This window comes from Gossypium hirsutum, chromosome A09 (assembly GCF_007990345.1).
Source record: "Gossypium hirsutum isolate 1008001.06 chromosome A09, Gossypium_hirsutum_v2.1, whole genome shotgun sequence".
NCBI classification, from domain to species: domain Eukaryota; kingdom Viridiplantae; phylum Streptophyta; class Magnoliopsida; order Malvales; family Malvaceae; genus Gossypium; species Gossypium hirsutum.
Genome location: NC_053432.1, coordinates 62,043,914 through 62,069,041, shown reverse-complemented (window position 1 = coordinate 62,069,041; position 25,128 = coordinate 62,043,914). Strand labels below are relative to the sequence as shown.

General features: G+C 34.0%; 2 protein-coding genes across 2 annotated transcripts; one reads left to right on the top strand and one right to left on the bottom strand.

The window, feature by feature from the left end:
* The first annotated feature begins 3,030 nt into the window (after positions 1-3,030).
* On the top strand, positions 3,031-9,364 carry LOC107889105 (protein PAF1 homolog). Its single transcript, XM_041076344.1, has 12 exons — positions 3,031-5,070; positions 5,640-5,708; positions 5,988-6,095; positions 6,187-6,367; positions 6,455-6,531; positions 6,641-6,760; positions 7,638-7,743; positions 8,159-8,245; positions 8,364-8,432; positions 8,524-8,595; positions 8,688-8,831; positions 8,932-9,364. The coding sequence occupies exons 1-12, from the start codon at positions 4,217-4,219 to the stop codon at positions 9,073-9,075; spliced, it is 2,031 nt and encodes a 676-aa protein (XP_040932278.1). The 5' UTR covers positions 3,031-4,216; the 3' UTR covers positions 9,076-9,364.
* An 842-nt stretch (positions 9,365-10,206) lies between these two features.
* On the bottom strand, positions 10,207-15,442 carry LOC107889104 (hexokinase-1). The gene is made up of 9 exons (XM_016813431.2): positions 14,845-15,442; positions 13,573-13,723; positions 13,305-13,487; positions 12,421-12,495; positions 12,128-12,283; positions 11,790-11,888; positions 11,568-11,695; positions 11,276-11,357; positions 10,207-10,741 (listed from the first exon to the last, which is right to left on the bottom strand). The coding sequence occupies exons 1-9, from the start codon at positions 15,114-15,116 to the stop codon at positions 10,397-10,399; spliced, it is 1,491 nt and encodes a 496-aa protein (XP_016668920.1). The 5' UTR covers positions 15,117-15,442; the 3' UTR covers positions 10,207-10,396.
* Between the last annotated feature and the right edge of the window lie 9,686 nt (positions 15,443-25,128).

Sequence of the window (25,128 nt, the reverse complement as noted above, 5' to 3'; positions counted from 1 at the left end):
ACCCACGGCTCCCAGAACCAGAATGGGACCCAACGATCCTTTCCAAAACTCTCAATATGGCTTAAGACAGTGTGTCGTCCCTAGCTGAGTAACTTTGAGACCTGGTCTCAGCAGTGGGTGTAGCCGGTATCTCACTCATATCTAAATTGGACATACTTCTCATCGAGGACGACTCAGCATGAGCCTTTCTACTACGCCTATCGCACCCACGAGTACCACGACCATGAGTTTCGCATGCACTCATAGTTTGTTTATCTACATTACAGAGTTTTATGTATCAGTTTTGGTGTTTTATTAACGGACATTTTATGCTCAAAATATTATCAGAAGAGTTTACAGTGTTTCTTTTCAGTCTAACTATTTCAGAGTAGTTATAATGGTTTTATAGTTTCTTAACTAAGAGTTTAACTAAGTCAAAAGTACTTACAGGACCAGCGCCGGAGACTCGGTATTTTACAGATTTATTTTTTTCAAATTAATGCAGAAATATACTTTACTCAGAAAATAATATTCACAAAAAATTTGAACCATAAATTTCACAGCACGAGTTTTGCAGCCTAGCTCTAATACCACTATATGTAACACCCTAAACTCGGCCTAGACGTTATGGCCAAGTCTGAAGTTGTTACTTAATATTATTGAAAATTTGGTTTTGTTGAGTAAATGGAAGATCGTCATAAACTTTCAAAATCCTGGTTTTTATTCAAAATCATTTCTTATCATTTTATTTACTAAAAAAATTGTTTTGTTTATATTTTCTAGAACTTATAATTTTTGCAGTGGAAGACTAATTAAAAAGAAATATTTTAAAAACATAGATCGTTGTTTGAAAGCCTTTAATTTTGTAGTGATGCGGATTTTGTCGACTAAAACATTTGAGCAGTATTAAGCAAAATACGGGAATAAAGTTTAAAAACTAAACAATTCAAAAAGTCCAGAGAGTCCAAAAATTTATAGACCAAAATACCATAATTTAATTAAATCAATTTAAATAGATTATGATATTAACCGAGCTCCCGTTTGCACCGACCCGCTTAAGTTTGAAGATTACCTTAAAATATCAATAAAACAGAGAGTGAGTTTTTGAAACCTAGTGCATAACGAATAACTTAAAATAGTTAAATGCATATTAGACAGATTTATCTGAAGCAGATTTATAACGGAGCAGATATAGACATATAATCCTACCCCTAATCATTACATACCAGTTTCGTCCATCCCAACACACCATATGGGTGTAACACCCATCTAACTCTACACACCACTCAGTGTTATTAAGACACTTAACAAAATAATTGCAGCTGAGCTGCCAGATCATTAGGCGAACTATCGCCATTTTACAGAAACATTTCCTCTACATATTACTATACCCTATCCTAGATGCAAATACATAATACAACATATATCAAACATGCTTACAGTATAAACACATAGCATAACAAATACAAGGTTTAACCAACATGTGACATTTTAGTTATACAAAAAAATATCATAATTCATGCAACCAGTTGACCATTTTTTATATTTTACAGCACATTTAATCACATACCGACCATGCGAAAAGCCCATGATCGATTGGAACAACATATATAGCTCTAGGAAAAATTTCAGATTTTTGGGCCCACATGCACATGTGGCCCACACGGCTTCATACACGCCCGTGTGGTCCACATGGCCCAAATAGCGACACACGGTTTTTCACACGATCGTGTCTCACACACGGCCGTGTAACGTCGACAGTGAACTTTTTTAGCTTTCGTTGACTACTATTTTTTTTGTGTTTTCGGTATACACCTTAACCTATTTTGAGACGAAAGCAACTATGAAGTAATTAGAACCTAAAATCAATATTCAAAATGACTTAATTAGCAAAAAACTCCTAATTAAAACAATCGTTAAAACAACCAAAGTAATACTTGGCAAAACCTTAACATTCCCTGACACCATTCCACAACTTACCCAATATGAATAGTCCTTTCCCACACGAATCAATTCGCCGGAGGATAGTTAAACTCGAGATTCCCACCTAAAACAATAGATTCCATAATCAATAATTCTTGCCACCGAGTAAAATCAAAACATTCATAAATCCCTCATCAAACTTAATATGAACACTTACCCCCTTAAACGAAATCAATAGTACGAAGAACTTTGATTCAAAAAGGAGTAAATAGAATAGTGAAATTGATCACATAATAAAGAATAATGAAGGCAAAGGATTGGAATAGCAAGAACGTAACAACTAGAGAGAACAAAAAGCAAAAGGGAAAAAAAAGAGAGTAAAAAAAGGAAAAAATAGAAAAACAACGGATAACTGAACCTGCAACAAAAAGTGGGAAACAAATTTTTGTTTGGGCTATTTTTTTAAAAAAAATAAAAGAATAGGATAAAAATGAAATCCCCTAATAACCAACCATCTTTTAAGAGTTTAAAACCTACACCAACACCACCAACTTAAGCGCGGACCTAAGACAAACAAAATGAAATCACCCCACACCCCTGGAAAGCCTTTACCCACACTGACGCCATTTAACCACTAAAGCAAATACCAACCAATGACAAAATTCATCAAAACAAAAATTTAATATTTCGGGGCGTTACAATCGTCATTGGATGAGGACTCCAAAGTAGAACTCTCTGACCAACTATAGTCACGAATGGGGCTCTTGCCCATTTTGGGGGTAGTGGGGGTGGAAAAAATATTTTTGGTGGAAAAGTGTTAGCAACGGTGAAAATTGGGGAGGAAGAGAGTGTGTGAGAGAAAATGAGTGATTTTGCTAAAAGATGACCATGCTTGCCAATTTTCTGGCGTTTAAAATGATTCTAAGTCCTAAAAAATTAATGGAGAGGGAATGATAACATTAACCCAAGATCAAAGGGGGAAAGGATCTCGGGAATCTAGAATGACAATTAGTAAATATGAGGTAATAGTGATGAGAGGGAAAGAAGATGCAAGGTTGAGTGAAAGGGGTGAGGAGATGAAATAAAGAAAAAGGGATATGAAACGATAAAGATAGGATGAGTTATTGCAAAAGAAGGGGAGGTGTCTTTAAAAGGGAAGAAATCAAAAGAGTAAATACAATAATGGCGTGACAATGATCGAGAAGGCCTTGATGGTTGGAGGGTTTCAGAAACTCCAACCATCGCCGATGTAGCTTAAGGTTAGCTCTTTGGAATGTGGCTCTAAAAGGTTCTCTTAGAGAATATTCTTTTTTCTTTTTTTTTTATATAATCTTTAAAATTAAGTGATTAAAATATAAATTTATTAATAGTTTATTATCGTTTAAGAGTAATTTACTCAAAATATTATAAGTGAGAAGACTTAAATTAAAAATTAATTTATCGGAAGACTGACCGCGATAAAACCGAGCTGTCACTACAACTCCCCTTCCTCCGACAGGCTTTTTTCCGGTCACTCGCTCTTTTTTGTTTTTTTTTTCTGTAATAATCGCTTTATAATATACTAATTATGTCAATGCCCTTTCGTTAAATTTATCCTATCTTTATATTCCATTCATTCTAGGGTTTTTCAATTCCTCCCCAATTTCACTTCCAAGTTTTTTCTTATGATAATTTGTTAGGGTTTCTCTACATTCTTCTTGATTTCGCCCTAAAAGATTCCTACTTACCCGTTCTGAATCTGTCTTAAATCTTTTGAAAACTATAATCGTTCGGATTTTATTTTTATTTTTTTGTTAATGTATCTGGAGTTGGTTTTTGGATTCAAGTATTTTACAGGTTAGATTCGAGTTCTCACTTTCTATCTATTTCTTAGGGTTTCTGGGAGTGGGAACTTGAATCCTTGCTCTATTTAGCTTCTTCAACGGTTTGTTTCTTTGCTTTCTTCTGTTTGTCCGGTAAAATTCAAAATTTTGGCGGTTGATTTTGCTAGGGTTTACCTACTTCAGCTGAATTTTAGAAATTGGGATCAGGTCTTACAAGTAGAAAAATTGAAATTAGAATGATATCTAGTGTTGAAAGGTTGCCTATTGAAATCGGCTTTAAGGAAAACTCAGAGAAATTGGAACCCGGAATTTGAAATCTCAACCTTTTTTCTTTTGTTTTATCTCCGTTTTTGGACAATTTGGCTCAGTTTCTGTTGGAAAACTTGGAAAAGAAGAACACAGAAGTCAAAATTTGAACCCTTTTTTTGTTCATTCTGTTTTATCTCTGTTTTTGATACTGTGATCGAAAAAATAAGTAAAAGAGCAAGAAGATGGCTTCGTATAGGCCATTTCCTCCTCCACAATCATTCCCTCCACCACCGCAGAATCAAAACCCTCTTCCACCCCAACAACAACAGCAACAGCAGTATGGTCAAAATTACAATCACATGAATCCAAATTCGAATTACGGTTACCCTCCTAGACCACCCCAACAACCACCACCACCTCCGCCTCCACAACAGCAATATTCTTATCCTCCTCCACCTCCGCCTCCAGATTCTTCCTATCCACCTCCCCCACCTCCTCCTTTGCCTTCAATGCCACAAAATACGATCAATTCACAGCCACCAATGTACTATCCGCCTTCACAGTATTCATCACAGTATGGTAGTCAAGCAATGCAGCCACCTCCCCCACCGCCTCCTCCGGCTTCTCCGGGTTCTTCAATCCCTCCACCACCACCTCCTCCGAGTTCTCCTCCTCCACCTCCTCCTCCAAAGGAGAATGTTGGGAAAACGGGGTTGAATGAGCGCAATAAAGGAGGGAATAGGGACTATTCAGGTTCTGGAAGGCGTGAACATGGGCATTCCAATCATGGGGTTGGAGGTAGAGAGCAGAAGCCGATGGTGCCTCCTGTGAAGAAGCCAAATGGACCTCCAGGAAGGGTGGAGACCGAGGAAGAGAGAAGGTTGAGGAAGAAGAGGGAGTTTGAGAAGCACAGGCAAGAGGAGAAGCAAAGGCAGCAAATTAAGGAGTCCCAGAAGACCCAGATGATGACTTCTGGGAAAGCGCATGGTTCAATTGTAGGGTCACGGATGGGAGATAAGAGAGCTACACTATTTCTGAGTGGCGAGAGGATTGAGAACAGGCTAAAGAAGCCGACTACTTTCTTGTGCAAGTTGAAGTGAGTATATGGAAATGCTAGTTTTTTTCTGTTTTGCAATTTCCTTTTGGTTCTTACGTTACATCATGTTTAGATATTAAAATTATTGAGATTTCATATTTACTATATTGTCTTAACGATTTTTACCTGATTAAGGTGAATGGTGTTGTCAGCTTCGCCCAAAGGAACTTTTTTTCCCATTTTTTTTGTGGTTCTGATTTGGGGATGAAAATCATTTATGATGACAGACTAGGGCGATGCTGGAACAAGTAGGTTGATGGACCTTAAGTTGAAAATTATCAATTCTTGCTCCTTCACGTCATATAACCCATGCATATTGTTGCTAAATTTCTGATTTGGTTTTGTGAACATTGAGAAGCGAGTTTCCTTCAAATGTGTCTCTCCAATGTTCCTTGCTTTTAGATGTGTAGTAATACTTTTTGCCTGAGAACTGTACTTTATCGTTATTTGCTGCAATTTTGCTATATTTATTTCTTTTTCATGTAGGGAAGTGTTCCTTTTGATTATTTAAGTATGGAAACTATCTATATTGTTTACTTCCAACAATAATAAATACTTATATTCTGTAGATTCCGGAATGAACTTCCAGATCCTAGTGCACAGCCCAAACTCATGTCTTTGAAGAAAGATAAAGATCGGTAAGAACTTGCAGTTTTGCTTTTAAGAAAGATGAGTATGCATCTTATCTTTCTAAAAACCAAGGTCCAATATATTTGTTGGTTGTCTGATTGAATGCATTTACCTTTTTCTTTTCTTTCTCCCATTAGTGATGTTAGTTTTACATCTGTGGTTATTCTTACTTTGTTTATAGATAAAAAAATATTAGACCTTTGAAATTTTAAACTTAAAAGCTGCTTTTAGTTTTTGGGCTAGATGTCATAGTTAATCCCTGGTTAATATATTCTTCTTCCTCACAGATTTACAAAATATACCATCACTTCTCTGGAGAAAATGTACAAGCCTAAGCTTTTTGTTGAGCCAGATCTTGGGATACCACTGGACCTGCTTGACCTCAGTGTATACAAGTATCACATTTCAGCTGCTTGAACTTTGTTCTTAATACTTTGCTCTTTTATGCCACTTTTTTTATTCTCTCTCTATTGTTTGTTTATCTAGTCCTCCTAGTATTAGACTGCCTCTCGCCCCAGAGGATGAAGAGCTCTTGCGTGATGATGCTGCTATAACCCCTGTAAAAAGAGATGGTATAAGACGAAAAGAAAGACCCACTGACAAAGGTGTTTCTTGGCTGGTTAAAACACAGTACATATCTCCACTTAGTATGGAATCAACAAAGCAGGTAATTGCTAACTAACTTTTTCGTATTTGGTGTTCTTGACAATCATTGTTGGAATCTTTTCGAAACTAAATACATTTTTGCTTGCAGTCTTTGACTGAAAAGCAAGCAAAAGAACTGCGAGAACTTAAGGGAGGCCGCAATCTTTTGGTGAACCTTAACAACAGGTTTGTTATACCTCCGTTTTTGGAATTTTTATTAGAAGCAGACTTATGAGACTTCTCTACTTCCATTTACTAAGTCATGTTGACAACAAAACATTGACATTTTTATTAGGGAAAGGCAAATCAAAGAAATTGAGGCATCATTTGAGGCATCCAAATTACGTCCTGTCCATGCAACCAATAAAAACTTGGAGCCTGTTGACGTTATGCCCCTCTTACCTGATTTTGATCGGTATGGAATTAGTTAGTGCTCTTACATTTTTATGTTTACTTTCTTTCCAGGTTCTCATGCATGAAGAAAATCTTGATTGTGTATATTCCACTTAATTAATTCATTGTTACTATGTCTCAGTTGATAAATAGAATGAAGGTTGCTCCGTCAAGGAATTGTTGTCGGTTGTTATGTTATGATTTGTTGATATATCTGTTCTTGTGTAGTCTCATTTTGTTTCTAGCGGAAGAATCAACATAATGTGACAAGAGATATACTTTACAAGGTTCCCTTCTTTAAAGAAAATTAATTAGTAATCTAAACACAAACAAGAATATCGATGGCAAGCCTGTATTAGGTAGGTGAATCTAACGTCTTTTAGCTGTGTGATCCTTCACATCTATCATATTAGGTAGGCTTAGGATTTGGGATAGGCTTTGCATACTGCTTTGGATTGTCCTTTAATTGTGAAAACAAGATGAAAATTTGAGATAAAGACCAAAGAAAAGCCTCTAGTGTTGAAGTTGCCTGTTATCATCCTCACGTCCATTCTCAAACCTCTTTTCCAACTTGAACCTAACATTTGTTTTTAGGCATACATATTGACTAGTTTGTCTTCTCTATAAACTTGTATATTATTGTTTCTCGCTTTGCCTTTCAAAATGCAACAAAACGGCACAGTAAATACTATGCAAATGTGTGTTTGAATATGCATTTGTAAAGTGGGATTCTGGAGTGGGAAATTGATGATCTATGGTCTCTACTTGAATTGTGAAATAGGAGTTTTTAAAGATTTGATGGTTTGATTTAAATTATAGAACTTTTAGAATCCAATAATTAGTTATCATGCTATATTGCAGCATACTCATATTTTTTGCCTGTGACGTGGTTGTACCAGGTACGATGACCAGTTCGTTATGGTGGCATTTGATAATGCTCCTACAGCTGACTCAGAAATCTTCAGCAAGCTGCATGGCTCTGTACGTGATGAACATGAATCGAGGGTGAGTTAAGAAGTGGTTTTATGGCATGCATGCTGGCACATTGATTGTGTATTCTGCTTATAAAATTAGTTAATATCCTGATATTAACATTGCACTAGGATTATTATAGTTGATTGGTATCTTGGCTTCCTGGTAAGTAGAAATCTTGTGATCAGGGCTTTTAGCTTGCCCGAGGATTTCTTTAATACATGTTAATCACCCTTTTTTGTGCTTTTTGTTGATGTTAATAGTGCACTTTCGACTCACAGCACCCTAATGTCATCAATGAGAATATCACAAATAGTTGATAGCACCACTGGAACTTTTATTCAGAGGATGATCATAGTTTACTCTTCAATTTTATTTTTGGCAATAGCTTTTAATATATATTAGTTCATTTGATATTGGTTTTGGTTCTCTTTTTCAATAATTGCAGGCCATTATGAAAAGTTATCAGGCACCGAGCTCAGATCCTGTTAATCCTGAGAAATTTTTAGCATACATGGTGCCGTCTCTTGGTGAGGTAGATATGCCTGACATTCCACATATTATATATAAAACTGCATGCTGGCTCAACTTTCAATATGTTGATTTTAAGTGAATTGTTTTGTCATTTCAATTGTCGTTTTGAATGGTGGCAGCTATCGAAGGATATGTATGACGAACACGAAGACATCACATATTCTTGGGTTCGAGAATACCATTGGGATGTACGTAACCTGAAATTTGTTATGTTACATTGCACAAGCTGGAGCTAGCACTTTTACATGCTCAAAAAGAATCTTTCTGGTCCCTTTACAGGTACGTGGCGACAATGCAAATGACCCAACAACATACCTTGTTTCGTTCGATGAAGGAGAAGCTCGCTATGTGGTACATACTTGAACAAAATTTACCTCTTTGTCAATCCACTTTTTGGCGGAAATTCTTCCAATTACGCCGACATTAACACACTTCTCTTGCAGCCTCTTCCCACGAAGCTTAATTTAAGAAAGAAGAGGGCCAGAGAGGGAAGATCAGGTGATGAGATTGAACATTTTCCTGTACCTGCTAGAATTACTGTGAGGAGAAGACCAACAGTTGCAGCAATAGAACTCCACGAGCCAGAGGTACGTTCATAGAAAACCGATGTCAGAGTTTGCACCATGATTATACTGATCTTTAAATTCTTGTACATACATACACATATTTTTTCTGTTATGCAATCAGGTTTATTCCAACTCAAGGGGTGGTATTTCAAGCTCAAAGATGGCAAGGCTAGATGCAGAAGATGGCCTTGGAAGACCGCACAAGCTTTCACGACACCAAGATATTGACCAATATAGTGGAGCTGAAGATGATTTGTCTGATTGATGTATGCATCTGTAAATGACGGTAAGCTTTGTTTAGAAGTTTTTGAGCTGGCTTGTGCACTAAACTGACCTTGAGTTATTATCTTAAAAGCCACAACCAAATAAATCAAATACAATGAGATATCCCCATATTTGTGTTCTCAGAACATGTTTTTATTTTTGGGTCTTTTAGTTAAATTCCAGGTGAAATTTAGGGTTTTTTTTTTCTTTGATGCAATAGTCGAATGAGTAATTTGTTGTATAAAGATACTTTGATAAATGTAAGTTAAAAATGTGCTGTTTTGAATGTATTTTCCCAAAAATCTTGCGTTTTGCCGCCTTGCCATTTTTGGTGGTATTAATTGTGTTTAAAGGTGGTGTTTGGAGGGATGACAATTGTGTTTAAAGGTGTTTGAACTTTGTTTTAATAATTGGACTAGTAGTTAAATTGGTTAGGCACAGTTTTCAGTTATAAATAGTTATAAAAATTATAATTTTTAAAATTTTTTTTATCTGGTTGATTTAGCGGCCAGTTTCATCTCGATTCCCTGCACCGATCATTTCGTTTCAAATAACGCCGGTTCTAGCACTTGAATTTTGCGTTTAAAATATCAGCTGGGTCTAGAGACGTCTTAATGTTACCAACTAATATGTTAGGTCTTTGTATTTTGAAATTTAGTTTTTGTGTTTTTATTTTAAAAAAATTTATTTTTTTTATTTTAAATTGTTAACACTGTTAAATGATTAAAATTTAAGCGTATTTAAACTTTTAGTAAAATAATACAGTTGGGCTGAAACTTGAATTCTATATTCATCCCAATTTTTTTCTTTTAAATATATAAAATTCTCGAAAAACAAATTGAAATATAAACATACTCATGTTCCAACTCATATCTTTGTCCCAGAGTAATTTTCGGTTAAAATCAACCCAACTGATTTATTGGGTTTCAGTCTGTGCAGTTTTTTCATTTATGGGTTCACTACTTGTCAGTTACTGGGTTTTGAAATTTTAAACCAACCCAACCGTAAAAACAAATATAATTTTTTAATTACATCCAAGATTTGATCAAATTATAGGAATGTGGGTTAGCAATCTTATTTTCATGGCTAAGCAGTGAACATTGGCAATCACCACAAAGATTGAAAAAAAATATTAATGAACAAAGTCCCAGGCTTCCATCTCCCGCTTTTATACATTTAATCCAACCTATTTTTCAATTATTTAAGAATTTTATTAGAATTTCCCGGAAAATATGAAGAAAAAAAATGCTAACCCCCCAGGTTAAAAATAAATAAATTTTGTTGATAAAAAACTGGCATTCATTTTCTCACATATAACTCTTTCAGGACTCGTCTTCGAGATACTGTGAATGCGAAGCAGAAAGAAGTGCAGCTCCGATTCCAGAACCATCATTCGAATGCTCGATTTTGATGGTTTTGCATACTTCTTCTCCAAGCAATTCCTTTAGGCAGTTCTCTAAGCTGTTACGGTATTCCTCGTAATGTTCGTATAGTCCACCATCCATAGCTATTACCGTCTTTTGTTTCTCCCCTTCCTTGATCGTGTCTCTTCCCATTTTCTTCAGAATGCCGAGTAGCCCGGCAGCCGAAAGACGAGCACCGCGTGTTGCGACAATGTCACAAAGCTGAACAATTACTTTTCTCATCTTCAGAGAGGTATTTGATATCTGAAATAGAAAACAAGGACTCAGTTCCCATTCCAAAGATTCAAATGTGTCGGATACAAATATGTTTATAACCCAGATAAACTCAATTTTTTCCCAGGGTCGTACTCTTAAACCTATATCTAAATGTCAATTCCGGGTACTAGAAATGAATATTTTGGAGAGAATTAAAAGAGTCGGAGTAACATAAGTTGCAAAGAAGCTTTCGGGCCATTGATTTTTGTAGGAAATGAAAGGTCCTGTTGTAAAATCAACTTCAAAGTGATTTCGGTTTAACCAAAAACATGAAACAACTATGTTAATTCGATTCTTCATCTTTCTTTGTCCGAGACCAGTATACGGACATGATCCTCCAAGGACTCCAAATATACGAAATGAATGGGAAGTTTTAAAAATACCCATACCGAAATTTAAATGCAATTCCAAATAACATAGACAAAAATCCACGAAGAGAATATGAAGGAAAAACAAGAAATTCGGGCAAGAAAATAATAATGACGGAAAAAGAACTAAGATTTACAAGATCAAAAAGTATACCTCGAGAATGTCTTTCAAGTTATTCGCTACCACTTTGAGATCAGGGGAAGTGTCATGATGCATTGCAGACATAACAGGCGTCCTGGATTGTGAACAAAGCTCAAAATTTTACTTTTCTGCAGGGCTCGAAGAAAACAATAGAAAGGTGCAGGCAAAAAATAACCGAGAAGATTTAAAAATATAATGAGAAGAACCGAATGTTCACTGTTCCACGGACAAGAAATATAAGGCTAGTGAATTTACAAAAGAAAAAAAAGAAAAGGAAATCCCCTGAGCTTAGAAAATTTATTACCCCAATATGAATGGCTCTTTGAGTTTTGGTGGAACGACGTCACCGAAAAATGCTTCCTCAGCCATCCTACACAGAACTCTGCGAAAAATTTCTCCCAAATACATACCAGATATTACCTTCTCATAAATCTGTGACAAAACAAAAGAATATAAGCTAAATATATGTTAAAGAGACAATAAGGCAAAGCTAAAGGTACCGCACGGTACAACACTGTGCACTTACTTGTTCACCAGGGTTTAAACTCTCTGCATCGAGTGCTTGGTCATACTCCGTTAATGGAAGATGTGATGACCTAAAGTTACCCCACTCCATATTGATAACCTACAGCAAAATATTAAATAGTTCTATTTTAAACATACACGGATATCTTTATCGAGTCCGACACCCATATCCGACACATGATTGGACACGAGTATAGAATACGATCCTCTAAGGATTCTCCAAATGCAAGAAAACTTAAAAGAAGATGAATAAACCATGTTGGACACATAGTAGTGTCCGACACTCACAGCTGACTCCAAGTAACATGGTTTACTAATAGCAATTAAAAGAGAGCTAACCATCTCTCCTGACTTGGGAAGTAGACCATGCCATTTCGGAATTGCTTGTGCACGTTCCACGTATGCCGCATTTGATCCGGTACCAAGTATCACAGAAACAACAACATCATTGTTGGCATACTTGCCTCCAGCTAGCGTTCCGACTGTGTCATTGACCTGGTTTCAAAATCGGTTCAATAAGAATGACAATATAATGAAAAGCAAGATAATTATCATGTATCAAGTTTGAAGGTCAATTGAAGTATATCGAGGTCATAAACTGTTGACAAAAGAAGTCCATAACATAAGCTTACCAAAGCCGAGACCCGCATTTCAAGGCCTTGTCTTTCCAAGGCTTTAGTCAATTCTGCTACCACATCTTGGCCAACCTGTTAATTTGGTACCGAGAACAGTAAGGAGATAAACGTTGCGGACAAAAGAGCAAATGATATGACAAGTTGCATTAATAATAACAAAGAAACCCAAAGAGCAGCAATGCATTCTGGCACATATATATATATTTCTTCAAAAATAAAATATATGAAAACTTCTTTTAAATAAATTATTGCCTTAGTTAAATCAACTTCAAGGGGAACTAATGCATATAGGTGTTCATGAGCCACCCTTAAGTTTGATATTAACACACTTTATGTTTGTCCAAGCACAACCTAACCTGATATATGGGTTAATATTTTGCTCAAACCTACCTTTATTTGTAAATAACTAACCCAAGCCCAATTTAAGCCCATCCATATTTTTTTTCAATTTTAAAAAAAATTATTTATATTATTTTTAATTTAATATTTTCTTTTCTTTTCATTTATTAAATTTATATATATATAGGCATTTTAACATTTATTTAATGTTTACACTAGAATAATATATATTACTACAGATTTAGTTTTTATGTGCTATAAATTATCCCATATATATAAAAATAACATAACAAAGTATATTATAAACATAGAAAACCGGCCGGGCTAGAATTGGGAAATGAGTGTTCGAGCTCGAGCTTGATCCATATTTTAAACGGGACCTAATTTTTTTGCCTAAGCTTGTTTTTCGGGCCTAATATTTTTGTCAAAACCCTTCAAAATTTCGGGCAAGCCTTCAGGCTTGAGCAGATAACCCGACCTATGAACAAGTCTACAGAATGCATAATAAGCATGAAAACAAAGGGTGAGCCGTTATCACTGACTGTTTCATCTATGGAGAAGCCTTTCGTCCACCTAAGTAGGGTTCCCGAAGCAATAGATGTTTGCATCACGGGGAATGAGAAGGTAAAACCAAGCTCCCTCGGCCTACCAGAAGTTGGTTTAAAATCATCTTCTTCTTGAGCTACAAATTTAGCGAGTTCTGCAGCAATATAGTCGAATAGTTCCTGAAATAAAAATCACCTGTTAGACATTAGAGATCTTATGGCTTGCCCTTTTTCCAGTCATTTCTTGAGAAGCAAAAGCACTTACAGCTGAACTCCCTGTCATCTTATTCGGAGGAATTGAGACCTCCTTGAATTGTTGTTTGAGGATACCACCATCTTTCCCCCCCAGTAGCACTCGTAATACACGGAAGTTAGTGCCACCAAGGTCTAACGCATAAAATAATCCCTTCTCATTCCTAAAACCAGAAAAGAGAAAAAAGGATTAAATCGTAATAAACTAGAATCTCTAATGGACAACCTATAGATATATGAACCAATAAGCAAAAACTAGTCGATGTGGAGACCATTGTTAGCCATTCCAAAGATATGTTAAACCAAAAATTCACCTATGTTGTCGCCAATCCAAAAGGCGTACATACATCAACGAAAGGCATTCAAGACAAAACACATATGAATGAACATTGATCTTTGAATGAATGTTAGACATAAATGAGAAAAACATCAACATAAAATCCAAACACATTGAGATTATTACATGGTGGTCGGGTTTTTACATTACGAAAACGCAATATTAGCAAATATGAATGAGCATTGATCTCTTTTAATGAATGTTAGACATAACTGACAAAACTATCAACATAAAAATCGAAACAAACATATTGAGATAAATACATGATGGCTTGGTTTTTTACACTGCACAGACACTTATACTAGAAATATATGAACAAAAATTGATCTTTTAGTGAATCTTAGACATAATTAATAAAACATCAACATAAAATCAAAACAAATATATTGAGATTAATGCAAGGTGGTTTGGTTTTTACACTGCAAGGACGCTTACATTAGCAATGTATGAATAAACATTGATCTTGTAATGAATCACAGACATAAGTGACAAAAAAACCAACATAAAATCCAAACAAATAGGTTGAGATGGTTGATTGGTTTTTATACTGCACAGACACTTATATTAGCAATACATGAATGGACATTGATCTTTTAATGAATCTTAGACATAAGTGACGAAACATTAACATAGAATCCAAACAAATATTGAGATTAATACATGGTGATCTGGTGTTTACATTGCAAAAACGCAGTATTAGCAAATATGAGTAAGCATTGATCTTTTAAAGAAAACATCAACATACAAATCCAAACAAATATAATGGTTTGGTTTTTACACTGCACAAACACTTACATTAGCAATACATGAATGAGCATTGATCTTTTAATTAATCTTAGACATAAGCGACAAAACATCAAATCAAAAGCCAAACCTTTCGGATCAAGTAAATTGTAAATACATAATATATATATATGCTTTAAAACAAAGGGAATAACATTGAAATACCCAGTAGGCAAACTGTCGACATAGGTGATGAGCATCTTGAGTTTACTGCCACCTTCAGAGGCAAGGCCAGCATGCATCTCAACAGTCATGGCATCAGCCACTTGTTTCAGCTTAGAAATCGGAGTCCTACAGCTTTCTTCAAACTCTTTCACTATCTCCATTGCTTTGACCCACTTCCCTGACTTCTTCATTTTCCGATGAATCACCACCGCTGCTGCCGCTGCCACCGCCACCCCACATACCACCGCCACACAAACTGTCAACTTCCCCATTTTCTCACCCCAAAAATAGAAAAGGGATTTTTTTCCTGCGGTCCCCTACAAAAAGAAAAGATCTTGCAAAAAAAAAAAGGAACCCTTTTTTGTGTGTGATCTAATCACAAATGGTAGTTTGGAGTTATGAGATTTGAATAATGAATGGTGGTTGAATCTTAAGATTAGAGCTTTGTGAGAAGAAGAAAAAAAAAGTTAAAAATAAACAAATCAAAAGTAAACAGAAAGCAAGGATCTTGCTTTGTTTTGGAGAATGGAGAGATGAAAGAGAGAGAGAGAGCACAATATAAGGGAATTGGTGTCAAGCTCTTGGTAAGTGTTTTTTTGGGTTAGTTTTTGTTTGCAGAGGTTTTTATAGTCTTTCTATATGGTCCACTTAGCTCACTTTAAAGTTTGAAGGTTAAATTACTATTAGGTGTCCAAATTTGGCAATAATTCTAAGTTGGAAGGTTAAATCACTATTAGTTGCCTAAATTTGGCAATAACTCTCATATCAAAATTTGAATTTTTTTCTAAATTAATTTTTAAAATTGATAATTGTTTTAAGTAATTATTTTCGTATTGGGATTTGAATTTTTTTTATTTAAGTTAGTCATTGAACTTGACAATTATTCTCATATCAGGCCTAAATTTGATAATTGTTCTTATATTGAGACTTAAACTTAGTAATTTTTTTCATATTGGGACTTGAACTTGGTAGTTATTTATACATTGGAGTTTAAACTTTTTTTTATCTAAATTAGTCATTGAACTTGACAATTGTTCTAATTTGTTTAAGGAAATATCAAGGACTAACTCAAACAAAAAGATTTCAAGCCCAAATGTGAGAATAATTTCAAGTTTAAAGACTAATTTGGATAAAAAAAGTCCAGGCCATAATGTAAGAAATTTTTTAAGTTTAGGGCCTAACTTTGATAAAAAGAAAAGTTTAGGCCCTAAAAGTGATTTAACCCAAAATTTAACTTCACCAATGAAATTCATACATTTGTGTGCGTGTAGATATATAGAGAGGAAAGACAATAATAGAAATTCAATGATTTAGATTCTATTGAAATCAACAGAACAATTCTTTTTATAGATTAGATTTTCTAAGAATAAAATTTGGATTTATTCGGGTATGACTAGTGGGGTTTTTTTTCTCATTTTTTGTCGTGGATTTTATCCCAATTTTTTTAGATTATTTTAGCTTTTGTTAGGATTGTAATTAATCAAATTTGTCATTTCTGCTTGTAATTATATTGTTTTTGTAGAAGTGATTGTGGTAGTCGATATTGTTCCAATACTGCTTGTACCAACCGGAACATTCCATTTCGGTAATAAATCGAAATAACAAACTTTAAATTCTGTTATGGTGCAAATTTCGATTGGTTTCGATTGTATCGATACGTACTGGTTAATTTCGCCCGTATCAATCGAAATATAGTGTACCAATTAATACAAAAAAAGATAGTTTTAAAACATATTTTATATTTAGATTTATTTTATATTATTTATTTGTACCAAAAATATTTTTTATTTATTTTAGTTTTGTTGAAATGTAAATTGTTATATGCATAGTAGACCTGTTCATAGATCGGGTTACTCGCCCAAGCCAGAAGGTCTACTCCGAAATAAGCTTGGATAAAATTTAAGGCTAGTTTTTATATGGGTTGGGTCTTGGGCTAGATTTTTTACCAAAGTCCGGCCCTGCCAGACCCGTATATATATTATGTTATAAAAATATTATATTAATTACATATGTTAAAAAATAATTACATATATTTATATTTATAATCACTTACCCAAAAAAAATTAAATTTATTACCCAAAATATAAAATTTTAAAATTATATTTAAAAAATAAAATATTTATTATCTTCATGGTAGTGTTTTCTAATATAAATGATTTTTAATTGTTATAAATCTATTGATAAATGGATGCTCATATTGTTGAGCATGTCTTATATTTCAGTCAAATTTGAGAGATAATCTCCCAGTTAAACTTTGTTTATTTATTTCAATCGAACTCTGATTAATCTAGATTATTTTATTGTTATTTGACCTATCAATTTAGGCTATAAATAGGCTTTTTTTACAACCTTAGGAAATACACCCATTAGATATTAGAACTCATAACACTTTTAAAGAATTTTGTGTTTACGTTTTAAGGGTTATTTATTTTTAGGTTTTGGAGTTTAGTTTTTATCTCCATCTTTTTTACTCTTCGTTCTTTTGGTTTTATAGTAAAATTATCTTTATCCGTGATTTTTTATCCTCTTTGAAAAAGTTTTTCCACGTTAAATTTATGTGTTCAATTTCTCAATTTCTTCCGCTATTTTTTAAACTTGTTTTTGTTTAATCAGGTCGATTCCCAACAAGTGATATCAAAGTTAGTTCAATTTTTGTAAATCAACCCGTTTAGAGATGACAGCAACAAAGTTTGACATTGAGAAGTTCGATGGTGTCACAAATTTCGATCTGTGACAAGTTCGAATGATGGTAATTCTAGTTCAAACCGGCTTGAAAAAAGTTGTTACCGTGAAAAAATCTGAAAATATAGATAAGATAGAATGGGAAGAACTTGATGAAAAGGCCTTGTCTATAATCCAGTTGTGCCTCGGGAATAGGGTATTGCAGGAGGTATTGATGGAGAAAACTTCATCTGCCTTGTAGAAAAAGTTAGAAACTCTTTATGCGACTAAGTCTCCAGTTAACTGTTTAGTGTTGAAACAACATCTATTTATGTTTCGCATGAATAAATGTGAGTTTCTTAGAGATCACATTAGTCAATCTATTTCTCTTTTGAATGATTTAAAGAATGTTGAGATTAAGATTGATGATAAAGATCAGGTTATACTATTATTGTGCACTTTACCCTCTTCATACAAGTCTTTTAGAGAGACTCTGATTTATGGCTCAGACAAACTCTCATTCGAGGATGTGAATGGTCATTTGTTGAGTAAAGACAAACTCGACAATGAGTTTGGTTCGGATAGTAAGGTAGATAGACAAGCTTCTGTTTTGGTAGCATCAAAGAAGTGAGACAAAATGTGTCGTTATTGTAAGAAGTCAGGTTACGTCAAAGCAGCTGTTATAAGCTGCGAAATAAAAGGACTGTTGAAAGTAACGAGGAAGATGTAGCTGGTGCTAATTTGGCCGATGAAAGCAGTGATGATTTCCTGTTAGTGTCAACAAGTGATAGCTCCAAGCTTACATCCGAGTGGATCCTAGATTCGAGATGTTCTTTCCACATGTATCTCAACAAAGAATTGTTCTCCACATACAGTTCGGTTGAAGGTGGAGGTGTGCACAGAGGAAGAGATTCATCCAGTAAGGTAATCGGTATTGGTACTATTAAAATTAAGATACACGATGGGACAATTAGGACACTCTCAGATGATTGGTATGTACTTGATTTACTAAATAATCTCATATTCTTAAGTATTTTAGACTTGAAAGGTTGTAGAATCAACATCGAGTCGAGCGGCATTAAGATGTCTAGTGGGGTTTTTGTTTTGTTAAAAGGTAAAAGGACTAATAGTCTTTCTATTCTAGAAAGTTATACAGTGACTGGTAAAATCGAACGTCTCTCATCCACTACAGAGTTGAAGTTAACTCGTATGGAGCGAAAGTAACTTAGTCATAAGAGTGGAACATGTATGACCATTTCGTTGAAGAAATGTTCTCTTTTGGGTATAGGTTTTGAAAAGTTAGAGCACAGTGTTCGTGAAAATCAAACCTGGATTAGTTTTGATTTGACAATGCACAAGTCGAAGGCTAGAAGTCTTCCAACCTCTAAGCACAAATTCGACTCAATTAATTCCCTGCATAGTTCAAGATAGACCCGTAGCGGGCTTTGGCAAAGATGGCGTTGTGAAAATACGAGTCAATGTGAAGGATTGTTGAGTATGCCTCATATTTCAATCAAATTTGAGATATAATCTCCTAATTAAACTTTGTTTATTTGTTTCAATCGAACTCTGATTAGTCTAAATTATTTTATTATTTGACCTAAGAATTTAGCTTATAAATAGGCTTTTTTACAACCTTAGAAAATACACCCATTAAATATTAGAACTCATAACACTTTTGGAGAATTTGTGTAAAGGTTATTTATTTTCGGGTATCGAAGTTTAGTTTTATCTCTATCTTTTGTACTATTCATTCTTTTGCCATTATAGTAAAATTATCTTTGCCATAGGGTTTTTTAATCCTTTTTGAAGGATTTTTTTCACGTTAAATTTGTGTGTTCAATTTCTCAATTTTTTCTGCTATTTTTTAAACTTATTTGTTGCTTAATTGGGTCGAGTCCCAACACATATAACTCTTCAAACCTCCAAATTCATTCTTTTAAATATCAAATTGACTTGATATATGATTTAAATATTTGAGATGGTATTCCTTTTTAAGTTTTGATTCTATGGACGGCTTATTTTTTAAACATATTAACTTTTCATAAAAATGAATATTGATTGACTTATTTACGTCACTATAATAGGTCTTATAATTAAATAATATATTTTGACTAAAATATATTTAGTAGGCAAATTTGTATTGATAAACTAATGAATTTTATTATTGTTCATATTTGATTTAGTTCAAATATAGATTATGTTCCTCTAATATCTCTTCTTAATACATGCATGATCTAAAGACAATTTTGAGGGATGTCTAAATTGATTTTTGAGTTGATTCTATTATAAAATTTCAAGTTTAATCACTTTCATTTTTAATTCTTGAATTATTTTGGTTGGAAATATTTTCATAAATTTAAAAATTGAAATTGTTATATTAATTTGGCCATTGGCATTTCTATTGACCTTGTTTATATTAATCAATTGTTGTTTGATAAGAAGCATAAAAAAAACTTGTGTGGTTTAATTTTGTAAATGACTTATATCAACCCTAATAAACTTGTTACTTTTGTAGAGGTGTTAAAGTTAATTCATACGCTTTATATTATTTTCATAAATTATCTTCTAACCATTTCATTTCTATTCAGCTACCATAAAACTTGTCTAACACATTGCCTAATAGTTCATGTTAAATTGCATTCCAATCTCCAACGCACACTACCCTCGTAACAACTGACACATCAACAGGTAAATTGAGTTTTAATACTATATCCTCAAGTGTAATTGTACACTCACTACATGGAAGATAAAATATGTATGTCTTGGGCCTCTATCTTTCCAACAAAGCGCTAATAAGTGTAGGCTTCAATTTAGTCTCTCCGAGCATACGAGACACGTGCAAGAATCATGCCTCTTTCAAGTGTTGTTCAATAACACACGGTGCCTTTGCACTTAAATTGTGTATATATGCCTCGATAATCCGATCTTTGGTCTACTTATATAAACATAAAAAATTTAAACATATTAATAATATTAATAACTTAATAATTATATTAATTAAAAGAAAGAATGTAACAATATTTTCTTACCATTTGTAATTGGACATAAAAAATGTCTTTGTGATCAAAATGAATTAGAGGCATCGACATTTTTAAAATTATGAAAATAAAATAAAATCAAAGAAATTACAAAATAAAAAATTGAGACAAGAAGAATTTGGGAGAAATCAAATGAAAAATTTGAGAATAAAATAGTTGAGAGAATTGTGATAATAGGATTGAATGAAAAAGAGAGAGAGAGAGAGAGAAAAAGAGAAAATACGTAGGGTATATATAGAGAAAAAGTAGTCGATTAAAAAAAATAGCCATTGGAAACTTACCATTGGGACAAAAACGCCTCTTGCAGGAGGCATTTTTAGTTGGTGGCAACATGGAGGTTAAAAGTGCGTATTAAAAAATGGCTTATTTCCTTAAATTTCGAGAAAAACGGCTTAAAATCTTAATTTTTGTTTTAAATGACATACTTGCCTAATTCTCCCTATTTAGGCTATTTTACCAAACTGACCTAAAAAATTTGACATTTACAAAAATGACCTAGGTTTAAAAACAATCACAAAAATGACCTGAAATGAACAGTAGATTGGGGTTTTGGCCTATCAATGGCCGGCACCAACTCTTATTTTGCACATATGATTGCCTGATGATTGTGTCAAGTTTTAAAAAAAAAATTTTTTTGGTTTTGGCCTGTCAATGGCCAGCACTATAGTATTTTTTTTTCAAACCGTATCATACTGGTATAGAAAATACGAGTTTTCAAAAAAAAGAATTTTTTTTGGTGCTGGCCTGTCAATGGCCGGCACCAGTAATTTGGTGCTGGCCTGTCAAAGGCCGGCACAAGAATATGAGTTTTTAAAAAAAAAATTTTGGGTGCTGGCCTGTCAATGGCCGGCACCAATAATTTAAAAAAAAATTCAAATTTTTTTGGTGCTGGCCTTTTAATGGCTGGCACCAGAATACGAGTTTTCAAAAAAAAAATTTGGTGCTGGCCTATCAATGGCCGGCACCAGTAATTAAAAAAATTAATTTTTTTGGTGCTGGCCTTTGAAAGGCCGGCACCAGAATACGAGTTTTTTTAAAAAAAATTTGGTGCTGGCCTGTCAATACAGATCCTACTTTTATAGTAAATATATAATGTTATATTTCTCGTTTAAAAAAGAATATTTAAAATTAAATCAGACATTTTATTTCTCGTTTACCTGATACACCCTAACTGCAATGTGATTGTTGTCATGTAAAAAAACATTAAGATTAGGATCCATGGAGTGATCAGCGGTCTAAGCGATGAACAACAAATGTCGGAGGTATCTGAAGGTGCTCGGTGGTCGTCGGAGTAGACTATTTATAGTGGGGGACCATTTGGCTTCAAGAGCAAAATTGAAAAAAAAAATATGAAATGAAAAAAAAAAGTAAAAAAGGTATGAAATGATTGGCCAATTCACAGGCCTAACACTGTTGTCACAGATGGGTCTTGTCAACCCTTTTATTTTTTATTTTAATTTTATTTTATTTCATTTCAATTATTTTTTTTCAATTTATTTTATATTATTTATTTCATATTATTATTTTCTTTTCATATTATTTTTTTCAATTCATTTTATATTATTTTTTTCATATTAATATTTTTTCTAATTAATTAAAAGTGGTCTTAATATCAGAGTCATTTAAATTTTTTTCATCTATTTTTTAAATTTTTTTATATTTTATTTTTGTCAATTTAAATTTAAAATTTGTTAAAAAAATTTCATATTTTCATATTTTCTCCTATTATTATTTTTGAGGTTTTTTAGGCTTGACATCACATTTATCAGGCCTGAAAAAGGCATTTCGACTTTTAAAAAGCAAGCTGAAGCTAGCCATTGCAAGGCCATTGTCAGGCTTATACTTAGGTGATGCAGGTCAGGCCTGCATATTAGTCATGTCAAATTCTTTTTTTTTTTTTTCATTTCATCTTCATTTTATTTCATTCTAATTTCATTTCATTTAAATTATTTTTTTTCAATTTAAATTTATTTTTTTTCAATTCATTTATACTATTTTAATTTTAATTTTAATTTTTTCCTCATTTCATTTAAATTTTCTATTTTTCAATGCAAATTTAAATTTTTTTGTCATTTCTTTTAAATTATCTATCTTTCCATTTAATTTTTTTCTCATCTTATTTAAATTAAAAGTTTCTCCCATTTCATTTAAATTTATCTTTCTTTCAAATTTAATTTCATTTTTTTATCATTTCATTTCAATTAAATTTTTTCCTCATTTCTTTTAAATTTATCTTTTTTTCAATTTTCATTTAAATTTTGTATCGTTTCATACCAATTTATTTTTTTCTCATTTCATTTAAATTATCAATTTTTCCATGTAATTTTCAATTTTTTCTCATACAATTTATCTAATTTTATTTCATTTACAATGTTTTTACAAGAACATGTGCTCAATAATATATCACTCGTCATCTTGGAGTCCAGCATTACGAGATGATTGACCAGAAACATATACACGATGTGGGCTTGTTGATCGGTTGTGTCCGGATGTTCGACACACAGCGCACAGTTTGGGTTCACCCGTCTCCTTGGCATCCATGTCATTTCGAATTCTCGTCGATTGTGGTCGACCTTTAGAATGTCTACGGAGACTTCGGTCAGGCACCATCTCGAAAGCAGGCGGTGGAACTTCCCAGTTTGAGACATCGGCCATTATAGGATATTCGTTCCCCAATATACGTAATGTGCGTTCCAACGTGTAGATCTCGTCTATGAATTGTTCAACATTTAAGTTTGCTCTCGCACACGCTGCATGAACATACGCACACGGATATCGAAGAGTCTGAAATATCCCGCACTCGCATCGTCTGTTTCGCAGATCAACTGTTTACGACATAGGTGGAAGACCCGAACGACGGCCGATGTACTCTTGAACTCGAAAAGTCTCCAAGTTGCGCGAATACAATTCAGCGTTCATTGTTTGTGCCCTTCGACTATTTACCGCCATGGCCTTTCGGACGGCCTCTACATACACGTGCTCGGCCTCAATCTGCTTAGCTTGTCTCAACCCCATCTTAGGCATTAATGTTGCCAACCTATAAAATGTTGCCGAGAACACAACAGAAATTGGGAGATGGCGTGTGTGCCTCAATACAGAGTTGACCGCCTCTACCAGGTTGGTCGTCATCTGCCCATACCGAAACCCCTAATTGTAACTTTGAGTCCATTGTCAATTCTCCATACTACCTAACCATGTCCGGAGATCTGTTGGTAAAGATGAAATTTGAGATTCAAGCCTCGCGAACCTCTACCTAAATCTTCGCGGTTCTAACTCATGAGCTGCATATTTAATTTGAAATCATCATTTTAAAAACAAGAAAAAATTTGAAAAGTAATTTTTTAAATAAATACAAACAAATTTTTTTACCCCTGTTCACAAGTTCTTTTTTCCAATCTTTATTCTTATAATCTCTATGAAAGTTTGCCGCGATGTGCCGAATGCAATAAACAGACCTCCACAGAACCCCCGATCACCTTATCGCAGCAAGTAATCCTTTTGATCTATCTGATATAATGCAAATATTGTCTTCTCCGAATCCGACGTCTCACATTGGAACGTTACTAGTGAAGTCAGGTTTTATTTAAAATCTTTTCTTAGTGTTTAAGAATAAATTCGTTTTAAGTTAAAGTGAATGGAAGCTGTGCACTAGGTAATATGCTGGCAAAGAGGAGGTAAGTTTATTAGACTGCTTAAGTACCAAGCTCTCCACGGATCCACTCCTAGACATATACACAACCATTGCCACACGTTAACTGAATGTTTGCTTAGGATAACTGATTCGTTTAAAACCATTCGAGTAAGATTATTAAATTTGAAAATGTTTCCGTTGCAGAAGCTTTGTCTTGTTTCACGATATTTTGAAATCAGGTAATTATTTTTCCTTCTTTTGAAAATGCGCCCTAGAGCTATTCAATTTCAAACATTTAAAACAATATCATAACTAAGATAACAAAACATATTAAAAGCAATTAAAAATAATTAAAGCTGCCTTATTACAACTTAAAACCCAAAGCAATTAAAGTAAATAAAACTAATTAAGTCATAAGGAGAAAATGTAGCTTGCAAAACATGTGGCCACTCCGAATCCCTCACAGCTACAAGTCCACTATGGTTGAGAGTTACCTGCATGGATAAAATCTAGGGGTGAGTTTGGAAAACTCAGTGTGTAAAGTATCCCAACCAGAGTCCAAATCAGTTCAAGCTTTACTGGGCCTAAGCCCTATTCAGAAATCAGAGTTAATTGGGCCTTAGCCCATATCAATGTTAATCTGGGCCGTAGCCCTATTACAAGTCGAGATATATTGGGCCTTGCCCATATTAACACAGTTGGGCCCATTTCAATATAGTTGGCCCATAACAAAACAGTCTCATATGATTAATGCATGATAACCCCATCCAACTTTGCACTTGCCTCCGTCCATCCCTACACTTCTTGTGGGGAATAAATCACCCACGCCATCCCTACACTTACAGTGTTAGCACCGGTTGCGGCACTAACTATAATCCGCAGCAAAGCTGCTTATATAAGAATATGTGGCACAGCCACCAGAACAGGTTCTTCCTCCATAACATAACCCAG

Coding starts and splice junctions, on each gene's coding strand:
- LOC107889105 (XM_041076344.1), top strand. CDS start 4,217: ATGGCTTCGTATAGGCCATTTCCTCCTCCACAATCATTCCCTCCACCA. Junction 5,071..5,639: donor ACTTTCTTGTGCAAGTTGAA/GTGAGTATATGG, acceptor TATATTCTGTAG/ATTCCGGAATGAACTTCCAG. Junction 8,246..8,363: donor TGGTGCCGTCTCTTGGTGAG/GTAGATATGCCT, acceptor GAATGGTGGCAG/CTATCGAAGGATATGTATGA.
- LOC107889104 (XM_016813431.2), bottom strand. CDS start 15,116: ATGGGGAAGTTGACAGTTTGTGTGGCGGTGGTATGTGGGGTGGCGGTG. Junction 12,496..13,304: donor GCTTCTCCATAGATGAAACA/GTCAGTGATAAC, acceptor CCAAATTAACAG/GTTGGCCAAGATGTGGTAGC. Junction 12,284..12,420: donor AAATGCGGGTCTCGGCTTTG/GTAAGCTTATGT, acceptor TTTTGAAACCAG/GTCAATGACACAGTCGGAAC.